General features: G+C 39.2%; 1 protein-coding gene across 1 annotated transcript in view; it reads right to left on the reverse strand.

Annotated features, from left to right (window-relative positions):
• The window catches only part of PKD2 (polycystin 2, transient receptor potential cation channel), a 54,741-nt gene that overhangs the window by 18,232 nt on the left and 19,252 nt on the right, over nt 1–17,257 (reverse strand). Inside the window, exons 4-8 of the mRNA XM_055313000.1 lie at nt 15,781–16,031; nt 10,879–11,103; nt 8,201–8,429; nt 3,259–3,426; nt 707–888 (exon numbers count right to left, since the gene is read on the reverse strand). Of these exons, the coding sequence (XP_055168975.1) occupies nt 707–888; nt 3,259–3,426; nt 8,201–8,429; nt 10,879–11,103; nt 15,781–16,031 (1,055 nt within the window). The remainder of the gene's footprint in view (nt 1–706; nt 889–3,258; nt 3,427–8,200; nt 8,430–10,878; nt 11,104–15,780; nt 16,032–17,257) is intronic.

Genomic DNA, 17,257 nt, shown 5'->3' on the forward strand with positions numbered 1-17,257 from the left:
CAGTGCTCATTACATCATGTGTCCTTTTTAATGTCCATCACCATTTACCCCCTCTTCCCATCTCCCTCCCCTCCAGGAACCCTCAATTTGTTCCTATGATTAAGAGGGAGACAAACCATAAGAACCCTATTAACTTCTGTGATCATAATGCTCTTCTCCTTTCCTAATTAACTCCTTTCTAAATGGCATGGAAATCTAATACTGGTTTGTTGTTGTTGTTGTTGTTGTTTTTTAGTCTTAATATTATATTTGAGAACTTTGGAAAAAGACTGAAAGACTGAAAATTCCTGTACTGGTTTGAGTTTCTCTTAGAATATTAAAAACACTATTTTTTTTTCTTAGAAAATAACTCCAAGTTTAAAATATTCGGCAACAGTATTAAATAACAATGACAATATAGGTAAATGTCTCCTAAAAGCTACCATCTGCATTTGGTGCTGGGAAGACCTCTGTCTTTGTAATAGTATTGGTTTACTATAGCTGTTCTACTATGCCTTATTACTTTAGAGCTGCTATCTTAAGTTTATCAGCATTATGCATTGCTGTGTTTGCACTGGTGGGTGATTGCTTCTGGCAAAGATAAATTCTTATTTTTAAATAACTATTTTAAAATACTTACTGGTTAAATAGCAACCATGAAGATTTATCCTTCAGAAGGCAGTATATCTCTGATTAAATTTTTCTTTTTAATTCCATATATACTTACATACACTCTTGGAAAGTACTGAAGTCATCAACCTGAGTGCCAAAGACAAGGTATGCCAACTGAGCATACGCTAAGAAAATAATGAAGAACATAATTGCAAAGCCAAGGAGGTCTTTGGCACACCGAGACATGGTTGTGGAGAGCTGACTCATGGTCCTGTTAAAGTTGATGAATTTGAAGAGCTGTAACAGAGGGAAGATATCAATAGATGAATGGGTAAACAAAATGTGGTAGATAGTGCACAATGGAGTGTTATCCCACCTTACAAAGGAATGAAATTTTGAAATATGCCACATGGGTGAATTTTGAAAACATTACATTAAGTGAAATAAACCAGACACAAAAAAGACAACCGTTGTATGATTCTACTAACATGGAGTAGTTAGAATATGGAAATTCATTGAGACAGAAAGTAAAATAGAGGTTACTAGAGCCTGAGATGAAGGGAGAATTTGGAATTCATGTTTACTGGATACAGAGTTTCAATGGGGATGATGGAAAAAGTTCTGGAAATGCCTATGGTGATGGTTGGACAACACTGTGAATGTAATTAATGTCACTGAATTTGTACACTTAAAAATGGCTAAACTGATAAATTTTACGTTATGTATTTTTTACAACATTTTTGTAAGAGGGATAATAATGACTTGCTTTTTGCCCAAACCTGGCAACTTCTGTTTTCTCATTCAAAAAGTATTTGTTGAGTGCCTATCATGTGTCAGGCACTATTCTTGGAGCTGGGAACAACAGAGAACAGAACAAAGCTCCAGCCCTGATGTTGCTAACATTTTAGATGATGGTTACAATATAGTAAAAACAGGTTTACATCATAATTAAGATGATCAGTGATATTCTTCCCCCTAAGAAAGATTAACATAAAAGAGGAAAAAAGTCACAAATGAAAACTAGTAAAACAAAACAAAACAAAACAAAACAAAAAAACCAAAATACCCTTGGGGAAATATTTATTGAATGTTATTAACTGTCATTCAATGTTTAGCAACTCTGTGCCAGGCATTATGGGAAGGGCTATGTATTCTGACTCACATCTTTGCAATGAGATTGAAATACTGGTGTTCTGCCCCCAAGAGTCAGCCAGGGCTCAGAGCCAGCAGATGAACCCAGCTCTGTCTGACAGCAAAGCCATATTGAACATTTCTGCAGGCAAGACATTGAGAATGGCTGTTCAGGTTGTTCATCACAGCCCAGAGGCATGACAACCTGCATAACTCTAGGTAGAAGTCCTGGTGGAAGCATATTAGGGGGATACATTAGAAGTCGAGTCACAATCCATGCCCTCAAGAACTTTAATGTTTTGGAAGTAGAACAGTTACAAGCAAAACACTAAATAAAACACTCAGCCTGAGGCACAAACTGAAAGGAAATCTCTAGAATTTTACTTAAAAGAACTCTTCAACATTGTTTCTGGCCACGATAAAACTTGGAAGGAGGGGTTGTTATAATCACATTACCTAATTCCTATTGGATTTGGATTATTATTACTATTTCCTGATAAAGATTTGGTGTGTTACTGGTGGTTTTTCCTGAATAAGCACTTAACTAAATAAATAGCAAGAGATAAAGGATGAGTCTACATCCTCTGATAAATCTCAGGCCTTTCAGGTGTGAATAGCAATTCAGGAAAATAAATAACTTTTGGTGAGTAGCTTCTAGAACTGCGCTGTTTAATAAAACTTCCTGATGGAAGTTCTTTATTTGATGGAAATGTTCTTTATTTCCACTGTCCAATATAGTAGCCATCAGCCACATACAGACACTGAGATCTTAAAATGTGGCTAGAGTGAGAAGGGAACTGAATGTTTAATGGTATGCAATTTTAATTAATTAAAATTTTAATTTCAATAGCCATTTGTGGCTAGTAGCTACTCTCTGGATGCAGAATTCTAGAACTTGACAGTTGACACACTGCCTGCTGCCTCACTATTACTAAAATTTCTTGCATCTCCAGAATTGAGGCTCATTTGTATAGGAAATGCCCTAACCGTTCACATACATGGAAATGCACATTATGTTTTAGAAAAGAAGGAAACGAGTAATTAAGGTGCTTCTTGGAAGAGTATGCATCTGTCCCAATCTCAATTCTCGGTAAAGCTTCTTTATGGCCTCCACTCAGAAAATAGGCAATGCTTCTATAGATCATTTCTAATGCATCTCTCCATCAGCCCATCTCATTCTTAGTTCCTTCTCCTTCACTTGGTCACCCCACATCAGGTGAAACTCAGATTTGCATATCCTAGGGCCCTAGGCCCACCTCTGATATTGAAAAGGGCTCTTTTGCACTTATTAAACAAATCTGCAGGGACAGACCTTGCAAGAGTGCAGTTCCTAGCACTGTGCACATCATTCACAGTGAGATGAAAGAATGCATGGGTCCTGCTAATTTACTTGTAAAATATGAAGTGGCTATGGTTGGCTATTTGAGTTTGGCCACAAAAGCGAATTCAAGTCCTCCAACATTTTGTGTGGCTGATGTTAATAAAAAGGAGAGAAAAATATTATTAAAGATCCAGAATATGAAATCTGTAAATTACCTTAATCCAGACAAAAAATACTATGACAGCAGCTATATTGTTGAACTGTATTTGCCAGTATGCCAGATGCTCAAAGTTGGGGAAAGTATTTTGATCCTCTAGAAACTGCAGTAGCACCTCCACATTTGATGTTCTATATATGTTAATTCCTATAGCGACCACTGATAGCTGGAAAACAAAAGATTTATATATTATCACAGTGCTTTAGAAACATATAACTTATCTTAAAATGACTATTTTTCCTTATTCATGTATTACTCCTAGGGCTCACCAATCTGCTTACCCAAGTGACTCATACAAATGGTTAAGGTTGAGCACAGTCATAAAATAAGTGTAACAATAAACCACCTGCATTCTCTTAGCTAGGAAGAGAAATCCAATGGGCACATGTGTGTTTGTGTGTGCATATGTGTACACACACACGAGATGTTGCTATATTACAAAATCCAACTCAAATAGGAATGCCTTATTTTTTTCTGCCACCCTCATTTAAGTAACTTTCCACTCTTCTGTTTTCTCCCTCATCTTGCTTTGTTTTTCTTTTTTTTTTTTTCAATTACCAGCTATTACATTCTTTCCACTATTCAACAAATACAACTGGATATCTATGTACACAGCATTGTGCCAGGGGCTAAGAGGAATAAACAGAAGTAAAATGCACAAATTCTGTTCTCAAGAAACTTCTACTCTGGTTCAAGACCAGGTCACACACAAAAATAAGTAACACAAAAACCTACTAAGGAGTTGGCATCGTACAACATAAGGTGAAGGTGAAACAAGACTTATCTACAAGGAGTGCTTATAAGAGGAAAGAAGATGCTTGATCTAAAAGATGGTGGGAATGATGGTCAGAGAGGGCTTGAAGACTTGCAATGGGAACACATGTGAGCCAAGGGTTTCCCTCCTGCTCATTTTTGTCCCTTAGCTCATGACCATGCAACTTTTCACATCAGCTTCAGTCCTGCCTCTAAAACCAGATTTGAGAACATTGATTGGGCCCTATATGCATCCATCACCACTGGATTAATGTATATGTATGGAAAGTTCTAGAGGTTAACCATTACAACCAAGGTCTCTTGTGAGGTCTGAATCCACAGCAGATGGTCATACAGGTACTGAGGCCTTTGCTGTCCATTCCCTTTCTTTTTTCATAAATGATAATCAAAGACCACTTCATTAGCCTTTTTTGAGATGGGTGTCTTGATCATGGCCCCAAGTGATTATTATAGCAAAGACCTGCCTGGCTACCAATCATAGCTGAAAAAGCTAACCTCACCACCTTTTCTGTGAAGGATTCCCAGAGCAAATCTTGTATTTTTGTGTTGGTGGTAGGAATCTTTTCTTTGAGTTCTCTGGAATACACTGAAAATATTTCTCTATATTGACTAGGTTGAGAGGGAAGGATTAATTGAATAACAATAATGCTTTACTCAACTTTCACTAGGTAAAATTGCTTTGTATCCAGGATGTGGTTGTTTATACAATATCAAAATAGAGAGTGACAGAAGAGATGAGGAAAGAGATTTTGTAAGCACTTGAGTTATGGCCTGCTGAATTTTCTTTGGGATTCTCATCCCTATCTAGAAAAGAACTTTCCTTCCTTAACATAAGCTTCTTAAGGGGAGGTTTTTGGGCTGTTCTGTTCAGTCCTATATCCCCAATGCCTAGAAAAATGCCAGGCACATAGTAGGTGCTCAGAAAATATTTGTTGAATAAATAAATTAATCATTTTTACCATTGAAACCTACCAAGCAACAAAATTATTTGAATTTAGACTTAATAGTCATCTTTTTTCCAGTAATTCTGCTGGTTTTTAAAGACAGTTATTTAGGTCAAATGGTTGACTAGTGTAAGCCCACAGATTTCAGAGTCTTTGTTAAAGAAACAAAAGGAAAACAGGGAAAATAATTTCAAAGTGATTCTAAGATAATATATATATATATATATATGTATATATATATATATATATATATAACTATAGAAACTTTTCAAGTTTCAGGTGTGCTTTAGCACATTTGGGCCAGATAAAAATGTTTGCTTTTTTTTTTTTTTCATGGGGTTAAAGGTCCAGTGGAACATAGGGCTTGTTTTGTAGGGTGAGTAGAAGGTGTGCCCTTATTTCTGCTGGGTCAGAGAAGGTTTCAAGGGAGAAGTAGGATTCCAGTAGCCCTTCCTTATTCTTTACAAAAGCACACTGTCTAAATTGTAAGAACAATAAGCACAGTGAAGCAAGTTTTCAAAGAAATACTTGCAAAATGTTGTGGCTGCTGAGCCAAAGAAACTATTCTCAATTTCCATGATACAACAGTTATTTTCTCTGAAGTGGGTACAAGGCCATTCCCTGGGGTATGGAAATAAAATATGAAAACTTCTATCCAAGTGAAAAGAAAGTATTAGAATTCTATTTGTACTTTTTTAACCCAATCTTTCAAATCAATGTTGTCTATGTTTTTACAAATGTACCTACCACATATGCAAAGTTTATTAAAAAATGGAATACATTAGGGGTGTTGTTAAAGTTTTCACTGATAGGTGTACATAATCAAAGAGGTTGATTACCACTGACTATTCTTGTGATGATATTGAAGGTACCTGGTTAAAACCCAAACAAATCTGCCATTAATTAGCATAATATCACACTCATCTTTTTACCATTATTCTCAATGACCTAACTATAAATATATCTCCATATAAACTAAAAAGGTAGGGTTCACAACCTTAGAGTTCCAAATGATAGTTGTTTTTTAGAATGATTTTCAGTGTATATGGACCACACTCTTCCATCCTACAGTATAGATATTTTGAAAAATTACTTCTAGTATCATTGCCTTTCCTGCCTCCTTAAATGGTGAAATTCCTTTGTTACTGTTACTATTACTATATTGAGAATTTGGGGATCAAGAGTTTACCTACAGGAATTATGTGATGTTACACAGCCATCATGAGAGAAGGGATGCATTTCTAAATGCATCAGGGTCGAATGGGTTCCACTCTGTAATCTACAGGAATTTTTATTTTAAGTAAAAGCTCTTTCTGAAGTACACATGCATGCAGCTGGAGAGGCAACAACAGGGTCACTAAGACGGTTGGTGTGAGAATGGAATGTACTTCCAGATAGACACTCCGAACTGTGTCTGACATACATAATTTCTAAAGTGTTAGTGATTATTATTATTATTGCTCCTGTTAATATTATTGTATTAAATATAGATCTATATAGCTCTTTTAAGCATTCTTTTACTCACATATGAATAACATTTTCCATATTTAAAGCATATTAGATAACACATTTCAGAACATATTTTCTATATTTTGCCAAGTAAATCTAGTTGATGATCTGATAATGACTTGATGTAAATGCTTCACAAAGCCCATGAATTTTTGGTTTGGGGGCAGGGAGAAAATAATGACAAAGAAGTAGGGTAACAGAAGAGAGAACGCTGATAGGGTAATATATCACTTACTGAGATTTCAGGGGGCATCTCTGTCAGCAGATAGTGAAAAGGTTTGACTTTTAGGCATGTAACAATTAAGCATGTCCTTATGTGACTCAGTCTTTAACAGGTCTCAGCAAAAGATTATGTGTTCTTGCTAAATGGAGAAAAAAGTCTGCAAAAATGCTTTTCTCCACTGAGGTCCCTGGAAGGAAGTGATTAAGATGATGTGGAAGGGAAACCATGTTGAACAAGTGTAAGTTATAATAAAGTCAAAAGCAGTCAGGGGATCTACAAGGTGTCACAGCCTCTACTCTGTCCTCACTGCCTTCTGATTTCTTACATGTGATACAGAAAAAGAGACCTTGATGGTCTCTCGCTTATATTTTGTACACTGAACTATTTGCAGGAAATTTTAAACTGCTGGGAGGTTTTCTCTGCCAACCTGAAATATTTTCAAGATGTTTCTTCTTGCTGTAACTTTACACATGTGCAGAAAAATACACATTAAATTTTGCTAGTAGTTGAAGAAAAATATCATTAACAACAAAAAAAGAATAAACAAAACATTGTTTACTCCCTCATGTCTCAAATGGCATGCCAAAGCCAAATATGAACTGCTAAGTTACTTCTTTCTTTTTTGTATGTCTTGGAACTCTTGCTGTAATCAGCACATACACATCTCTCTCATTTTTAAAAAAAGTTTATTTTTAAATGTTATCTATTTATTTACTTATTTAAAAGATTTTATTTATTTATTCATGAGAGACAGAAAGAGAGAGAGAGAGAGAGAGGCAGAGACACAGGCAGAGGAAGAAGCAGGCTCCATGCAGGGAGTCCCATGTGGGACTCCATCCCGGGTCTCCAGGATCACACCCCAAGCTGAAGGCGACGCTAAACCGCTGGGCCACCAGGGTTGCCCATATTTTTAAATTTATTTTAAAGTAATCTCTATAGCCAATGTGGGGTTCAAACTCATGACCCTGAGATCAAGAGTCACATGCACTTCCAGCTGAGCCAGCCAGGTGCTCCACTAAGTTATTCTTGTTTTGGGTGTGGCTAATTGACAGCTTAAAGTAAATACCTCTCAACTTCTATATTCAGTAGGGTTACTCATGCAAAATGAGAAAATAGTTAGTAGTGCTGAAGTTGATACAATAGAGAAGAGTTTTTTTTTTTTTTTTAAGAAATTTTTTTTTTAATTTTTTTAATTTTTATTTATTTATGATAGGCACACAGTGAGAGAGAGAGAGGCAGAGACACAGGCAGAGGGAGAAGCAGGCTCCATGCACCGGGAGCCTGACGTGGGATTCGATCCCGGGTCTCCAGGATCGCGCCCTGGGCCAAAGGCAGGCGCTAAACCGCTGCGCCACCCAGGGATCCCGAGAAGAGCTTTTAGATTCTCCTTTGGAATATCAGGAACCACAATACTGAGGAGAAAGATCAAGGACTCTAATTAACATATTTTTATAATAGAGTAGGGAATTTGGTGTTGTTCTCAAACCTACCACAATGATCACAACATCCAGACAATTCCAGAAACTCCTGAAATAGTGTAGCTTGTGAATACGAATTTCCAATATCTCTTCCACCACATAGTAAAGAATAAAAAAACAAAAGATAATCTCACAGGCTGCCAGGAAGAAATCAAAAGTCGTGACATATCGGATCAGCTTTACAGGCTGAAATTGCCAAGATGGAATCACACCGCCTGTTGCTGGGAATTCAACCAATAACCTGCATAAGAACAATTAAAACAATAATTATAAAACAATAACAATATACAACACACGGATGCAGCCAGGAAAGGACATCCATCTATTCTATCCCTGTACTTAAAAGTACTAAAACTGCAATCACAAGTCACCCTAAACCAGCGACAGAGTATTTTTTATCACAGCTAGTAACTGTGTATGACAATGATACTGTGCCCCAAAAGGAACGGGGCTTCCCAAATCTCCTAAAGAGATTATTCCTCCTCAATCTCCCCTTTACTTTTCCAGTATTTATACTATTCAAAATGCTCTTTAGTTTATTTTTCTTAATGAAGGAATTAATCAGTAAGTAAGCCTTTCCAGGACTTCTTTTAAATGCAAGTAACTCAACTAGGTAATGAAGAACATAAGAAATAGGACTCATGCATTCAAAAATGTACGACCTGTTGAGAGGTAGGATGTGTGTGTCTATTTGTGTATTTATGTATATGTATGTGTGTGTGTGGATATATATATAAACTGGGTTTCTCATCCATTCATTAGGTAACACCTAACTAGCATTGAATAATTTGCCCTAGGGGCTATTCTTGCTACCCTTTCCAGAGCCTTGTAGTTAATAGGTACTCGGTAAATAGCTGATAGTCTAAAACAGCAACATACATTTTTTTACATTCATATCGTGGCACTGATCTTTAGTGTTTTAGCATTATGGAAGTGAGAATGTTTCTTGCCAAGTTTCTATTTTGTAGGTGCCACGTTAAGTGATTTGCTTAATGGTATAGTTTCCCTATCAAGCTAGAAATAGACTACCTAGTTCCTTAACTTCAAAAGACCTTCAGTCAAGTCTTAGGTATAACTCTCCCATTACAGGATGGGTAGCCACACCTAGAGCCTGAATACCTAGGACTCAACCATGAGCCATAATCAGGTCCAGGCAGAGACTATGGCAAATTAGAATTGGTCAAAGATGGATGAAAATTTTTCCTTCCTGTTCACTGCTGATCTTCTGCTTTTTGTTTTCTTGTTTTTTTTTCTATTTGATGTGTTAGAGAGTAGGGTTAAGAACTAAAAACCCAGGAAATAATACTGAAATGAAGATCCTCCTGACAGCTTCAGTGTGAACTTGGAAGGGCAGAAAGTAGCCTCTGTATGCCAGCTCCTGTGTCCTGTTCTGGCCCTGCATCTGTAACCCCTCCAAAACAGACAGCAGCATAGAGAAATTAAATAATTGCCTTGACAATATTCACTTGTGAAGTATGGGGAGGAAGTGAAAGACATATTCAAGACCTTCTATAAATAGATATTTCTTTAAATACTGAGTGCCTGTTTTTATCCTTCTGTCTGCACTAAAATCATTAAAAAAGTTCAATAATAATTGTAATCAATTTTTATTTATTTCTAATAATAACTATGATTTGGCTTAATGTGATATTATTTTCTTCAAAAATTGTCAAAACGTGGTCTGGAAAAATCCAACTGGCCATGTAAAGCTGACTTGCATTTAGCCATAAAAATGATCTCAAAATAAGGATATTATGAGATTTATCCTTCTTATTTGGTAGGTAAGATTATGTGCAAGTAATTCAGGTCAGAGATGTCTTGGGTGTTGCTGACATGTTCACCAGGAGGATTAGGTGAACCCTGGGTCACCTATGCCTTCTACTTTTTCTTTTTTTAAGTACATATTACCTTCTAATATACTATTTAATTAATTTGTCTCTTTTGTTCATTGTTTATTGTCTATTATCTATCTCTTCCTGGTTGAATGCAAGCTCTATAAGAGCAGGGATCTTTATTTTGTTCACTGATGTGTCCCAAGAGCCAAGAACAGTGCCTGGCACATATTAGGTGTCCAATAAATGTTTGCTGAATGAATGAATGAATGAATGAACAGAAGGCCCCAGACAAGCCTGTAGGATTTGTGTCAGGTTCTTCACTGCTAACCTGAGTGATCATTATGGCAACATCACAGGATCATGGAAGGAACTTTGTGTCTTTGGTGAATCTTGAATGTGAACAAGTATGTAGGTATCCTATCGACCCCAGGCATAGCTCATGACTGCTGGGCTTATGTTCTTAAATAGCATGGACCTCATCTGAGAGTGGGAAACTCAGGGTAATGGGTCAAGATTTGATGGCCATAGTATATAGCACTGATCATCCTTAAAATGAGTAAGAATAGATGGTAGCAAACACCATCTATTGTGCTTTTTCTGGGAAGGTTGCAGCTTTGGGATAAACTTGGATCAGACTTAAGGTCCTTCCCAACTTGTAATATTCTAGGATCCTAACTCCCTTCCACCAAATATATTTATCCCACTAAGCCTTTGGTTTTCACCCTTCCTTTGCTATTGGCTCTGATCCTCGGCACTCTCAGCCAAATGCAGGCAATGGTTTCTTGGTCTATCTCAAGACTAGGATGTACATACAACTACAGAAAAGTGGGAGGGATCAGGGCCCTTGGTACACACCTGATCACACAGAAAAGGTTAATGTTGGCGTTGTATACTGAAAAGTCAATAAAAGTTGCCCTGGTTCCTCGGTCCAGCCAGACATTTTTCTTGAGGCTAGCAACCTGAGCAGCTGTTTCCTCTCTTGTTCTTGACAAATCCAGGTAATAGCCAGCTCCACTATAGGTTGCAATCATTCCCCAGTGGCTGCTCCCATTCAAGTCTTTTTCACTTGTGTAGATCCAACTAATTTAAAACGTGAAAACAAAACAAACAGATAAAATCAGTGGAACACTTGTGGCAATTACAAAGACAGGTGAAGTGGTTCCTGGTAAGACAGAGTAGGTAATAAATAAATATAAATCTTATCAAGCTGGGTAATATGCTTGGTATGGGGCTTGTGTTTCTTTATTGAATTCTCACACACTTATAACCCCCTTTTAGGAATGAGGGCCCTGAAGCTTTAGTGAGGTCAACTCAGTCTCTAAGCTCTTGAGAAAATTGTTAGAAACCTACACCAGGACTGCCTGTCTCTAGAATCTGTGCTATTAGCCCTTAGTTTATATGGTTGCCTTCCCTGGGTAACTATACTTAGGGGCTAGATGATTCTAGGCCCTCAGAGAAAATTGCAGCCAAGAAGTACAAGTTCATCAAGTACCACAGTCAGCAACTGAACTAAAACAAGACTCTACATGGCATTTGGGAATTTATTTATTTATGTATTTACATATTTATATAAGGGAGGGAGAGAGTGGCGGCAGAGAAGCAGAGGGAGAGGCAGAGAGAAAGAATCTGAAGCAGACTCCATGCCCAGTGCAGATCCCAATGTGGGGCTTGATCTTGGGACCCTGAGATCATGATCTGAGCCCAAATCAAGAGTCTGACATTTAACCAACTGAGCCACGGGAGCACACCAGGGCATTTGGGAACTTAATCCGTAAATATTGACAGAGGTTCTCTAAGGCACCAGATGTTTCTTTGGCAATATAAAGAGGAACCAAGTTCCTTTGCCTCTCAAATTTACAGTAAGTAGGGAGAGAAAAGGGATCCCTGGGTGGCACAGCGGTTTGGCGCCTGCCTTTGGCCCAGGGCGCAATCCTGGAGACCCGGGATCGAATCCCACGTTGGGCTCCCGGTGCATGGAGTCTGCTTCTCCCTCTGCCTGTGTCTCTGCCTCTCTCTTTCTCTCTATGTGACTATCATTAAAAAAAAAGAAAAAAAAAGTAGGAAGAGAAAAGTAATGAAACAAAAGCTTCTGGAAGAAGCCATGGTGGACCTGGGCTGTGAAAGGTAAACTGGGTTCAGGAGGCACAAGTGGAAGGGCATTTTCAAGCATGAGTCAGGCAGGGCTAGAGAAGGACAAGGCACCCAGCTAGTAGCTGAGTTCAGCTTGCAAATGATGAAGAGAGAAGGCTGAGAGGTAGACTGTGATCAGACTGTGAAGAGCAAGTGTGATGGACTCACTGAGGGAAGGTTTCTGAGAGGCACAAAACAGGTTGCAGGAAAAGACTGGAGTGGTGAGAACAGAGAAAAAAGTGACCACAGAGGGTCTGGGAAGGCCGCTAGTAAGGCCTTAGTAAGGCCTGTTTGCAGGGCTGGGTCTTGGGCATCTGGAACTTGACTGACGAACAGCTGATATAAACCTGTCTGACTGGCTGTTTTTCCCTCTCCTCCTCATCCCTTTGTCATGCTCTCTCTCTCAAATAAATAAATCAAATCTTAAAAAACGTCCAACTTTGTCTGACTGGGAAAAGTGGCTGTACCTAGGCTGTCTATACAAACACAGAGGCTCAGGCCCAACGACTGCTTTCCTTCTGGGACTCTGGGATTTTGGTACCTGCCAGGCAGTGGCTGCCTATGTGACCTTGGGCACTGAGTGAATAATGCACCTCTCTGACAGGCAACATTTCATTCATGTTGCTATAGCCTGTTACTGGAGGGATTCAACACTTCCTGTGTGACCCCACTGGGAGAGGACTTTTGAAAGCCTACACTTTGTTTCCTCCCAACTTGGCCCCATGTGCCTGCACCCTCTGCTGCTTTTACTTTTATCCTTTCATTGCATTGAACCTTAGCCACAAACATAACTAGATGATGAATCCTAGGAATCCTTCTAGCATATCCCTGAACCTGGGAGTAGTCCTGGGGGCCTGGACACAGTTCAGTTAGCAGTGCCTGCAATAATCCAGAAGTGATGAGGCCCGGACCAGAGCAATGATAGGAAGACAGGATGACAGACAGGAAGGATGGACAGAGGACACTGCGGTGACTGTTAAGAGAACTTGGCCTCTGATTTAGAAGTAGGGGCAAGGGAGAAGGGACATCTGAAAAATGACTGGAAGACTCTTGTTGGATAATGCAAAGGAGAACAAATTCAATTAGAAAGTGATGAATTCAGTTTGGACAGACTGAATTATAGGAGCTAGTAGGACATAGGTAGAATACAGATTTGGTTTTTGTTTCCTATCACTAGAATATAAGCTCTGTGAAGACAGGGGATTTGTTTCTGTTCTGTTTCCTGCTGTTTTATTACCCTAGCCAGCACCAAGGGTGTTTCTAGAAGAAGGAGACCTCACTGAGAAAATGCCTGGCACATGTTAACACTCAGTATATTTGTTGAAGAAATGATAAATTATCAAATAGAGATGAGAGATGAAGCCACTTGAATACCAGGGAAAGAATGTAAAGAAAGAAAAGCTAGAGATCTGAATATAGGACGACCTAGGAATATGAGGGTTAAGAGGAAGATTACAGAATGAAGGGAACCCAAAGTTTAGCATCACTCTCAGAAGTCAAAAGAATAAGCAATCAACACTGCCGAGCTCTACAGAGGTTAAACAGGATGAAGTTCAAGAATTGGTCTGTGGGTTGGCAAACTCAACAAATCCAGTCGTGGCTTCCAAGAGAGATGTCAAAAGCATAGGTTTTCAGCTTTAAGGAATGAATCAATGGTAGGGGATAGAGGTAGCCAGTGAAGACTATTCTTTGCAGAAGTTTGTGGAATTCAAGGAAGGGAGAAATGGGAGCAGCATGAGAATAGAGCAGAATCAAGGGATGGTTTGGATACATGGTAGTCTATCTGTCATAGAAATCACCCATTCATTCTTGCCCCTAGTGGCTATTTACTGAGCAGCTTTAGATGCAGGCAGTAGTCAAGGCTTTGAGAATACAGCAGTAAACAAAATACAGTCCCCATTCTCCAGAAGCTTGAATATTGATGAGGAGCTGAGGGAGCCCCCCCAACCCCCCCGCCAGCATAATTAATATGGATGAAGCAATGTGGTTTAGTGGAAGAAACATGGGTTTTGGAGTCAGGCTGGTTAAATCCCAGCTTGGTTCCATTTACAAGCTGTGATGCTTTGGGTAAGTGAGCCTCAGTCATCGACAAAATGGAGATGACATGTATTTCAGGTTGTTTTGCAAAAGCAGATGAGATAATGCATGAATGAAATCACTTCTTTTTTTTTATTTAAAGATTTTATTTATTTATAGAGACAGAAAGAGAGGGGCAGAGACACAGGCAGAGGGAGAAGCAGGCTCCATGCAGGGAGCCCGATGTGGGACTCAATCCCAGGTCTCCAGGATCACACCCCAGGCTGCAGGAGGCGCTAAACCGCTGTGCCACAGGGGCTGCCCCTGAAATCACTTCTTAATGTAGCATCTGGTAGTGGCTTATCCACTTCTCTCATTAATGATAGGATAGAGTAAAATACTGGACCAGGTACCATAGCTTAGGGGCATGTTTATACTTTGCAGGAACCAGAAAAAGGAGTAGAGCAAAATCATTACCAAACCTGGATAAACTGTCTTTTAGGATGATTCAATCCTTTATGATAAATCTTCTGACCTTTACTTAGTGTGTTCCTTACAGGCCCTGCTCCTAATTAAGGTATGCACTGGATGGCAGATAAAAAATCTGATGGGAAGGCTGTTGCCCCTACTGTATATTAACAAATCTGGATACTGGGTGTCTCAGTTCAAGAAAGGGATCCAGATGAACGGACAGGATTAGCTTAGTTAAGTTTAGAAGACAAGTCTAACCATAGTGACTCATCCAGGGGCAGTGACCCTAAGAGGTCCACCTTGGGACAGCTTGAGAGCTGTCTTCTTATTTCTCTCTCTCTTTTTTTTAAAGATTTTATTTATGTATTCAAGAGAGACACACACACAGAGAGAGGCAGAGACATAGGCAGAGGGAAAAGCAGGCCCCATGCAGGAAGCCTGACGTGGGACTCGATCCCAGGTCTCCAGGATCACACCCTGGGCTGAAGGCGGCGCTAAACCGCTGAGCCACCTGGGCTGCCCACTCTTATTTCTTTATAATAGCTACAGTATTTCTAAAAGTAATGACTAGCTTCCCTCAATACACAAGATGTTTTAAGTATGGTTACAAAAGGACACCAAAATCCCCGCAAATCTGCACAATGGACAATACATACTCAAAATCATAAACACACATTTGAGAGGCCAGGCCAGGTTTTAAACCAGACATAAAACTGGCTCACAAGCTTAGTATACACTTTAAATAACTGTACTCTGAACAAAAATGTATTCGTAAACGCTAGTAAAATGAAAATTTCTGTCCCGGAATAGTTCCTGATAACAACCTAGTGAACAATGTCACTGGATCTAGGAAAACAGGATCCAGGAATCTTCAAAGAAATCTCCAGAGGCCCTGTAGCTATTTTCTTGTTGGCCATATAGTCAACAATTTAGTCTTTTGAAAAATATGTATGCAGAAGCTGAAGGCAGTAAAGAGTAGAGAAAATCTGAGAAACCAAAGGTCACTTTGGCCATGGTCTTAACTATAAGCACTGAAGACTCACTTAAAGCATCTTCTCCTTGGTTAAGAGGTTAGAGGATGAGTGAATGAATGAATGAATGAATGAGAAGCCAGGGCACATGGCCACAGGGCACACTTACGCAGTTCCGTTTCTTAGACCAAAAGGAGCCCTGTCTTCACTACTGACAGAGTAGACATCATAGCACTCTTTAATCTCATCTCTTAAGTCCTGGGGGATAGAACAGGATCCATTTCTGACTTTGAGTTGCCGGATACGTGGTACGCCTAACAGGAGGTTCTCATAGTAGATAAAACTTCGGTTGTCAGCTTCGGTCCTGTTGCCGGGTTGTGTCTTCCAGTACAGCCCATCCAATAAGGCACCTTCTGTGAACTGAAAAAAAGGGAAACATTTTGGAAAAGTTTTCTGAAAAGCTCCAAGCCTAGTGGTTTCTTTGCTCTTTCCTGGAATGTTTGCAAGACCAACAGTTTGGCAACTCTGTAAACATGGTAGAGTGACAAGGGTAGGTTTTGCTGTCAGAAAGACTGGGGTTGGATCTTGCTCCATTGCTTGCTGGCTATGAGGCTCCAACTTTGAGCCAAGGTCCCTGCATTATTTTATTCATTCTCTGCATGGCTGCTGCCCTGGTACCCAGTGGGTGTTTAAAAAATGGCAACTCTGATTTTTGCTCTAGGACTAAAGGTAGGGGGTGTGGTTTACATAAATGCACAACCATGATCAATTTTACTTTCTCTTAGTAAAACAACATGTCACATAACATAATCACGGTTCCAAACTTGTTTGGAGAGGAAAAGCTACAGTTTTGAATACCAGTCTGCCATCTGGTGGATCTTTTAAGTGTCTGGATTATTTTGTCATATGGTGAACTCTCTTAACTGCCCTGGCCCCTGCTTTTAGAGCCAGGCATTCATTACCATGGAATTGTGTCCATGTGAGAAGTCTCTCATTAGTTTGCCTATAGGGAAGAAGTAGCTGTTTCTCAGTGTCTTATCCTTAACAGACAATCAGTAGAGATGGATTGATTTGCTTGAACAGAGGGGAAAGATTCACATTTTACTAATGTGATTTTGGATGCCAAGTATTTTGAGGCATCAGTATTAATGGGTTCATATGGTCCAGTTTCCTCTATCTTTACAACCACCAGCTCTGACCCCAGGGCTTAGGAAGAGTTTTAGAAAGCATCTCTGCAGGAAGAAACAATCCTTTCCTCTCTAATTGCTCTTCTATTTTTCTTAGGTTCTGAGCACCATACCTCCCAGATCAGTTTAACAGTTCTCCTTTGGTATCACTCATAGTTTATCCTCGGTTACTGTGTTGGATTGTGTGATGATTTGGGAAGGGGTTGGGTTGAATTTCACATTAGAGATCTCTGAAAGAATGTGCCTGCCTTGATCAGGTACTGTTCTAGGGTACATGCCATCATCAACAAAGAGACAAAAAAACAAAAAAAACAAAAACATAAAGCAAGACAAAACAACCAAATTTTGCCCTTATGGGCTGTATATACTAGGAGATACTCAACAAATATTATCTGAATCATGAATGACTGAATTATAGGCTAGGCTGAGAAAAGGCCAGTCAGGTTAGAAACAAGTCAG

The sequence above is a fragment of the Nyctereutes procyonoides genome, unplaced genomic scaffold (assembly GCF_905146905.1).
Source record: "Nyctereutes procyonoides isolate TBG_1078 unplaced genomic scaffold, NYPRO_anot_genome, whole genome shotgun sequence".
Classification (NCBI taxonomy): Eukaryota; Metazoa; Chordata; class Mammalia; order Carnivora; family Canidae; genus Nyctereutes; species Nyctereutes procyonoides.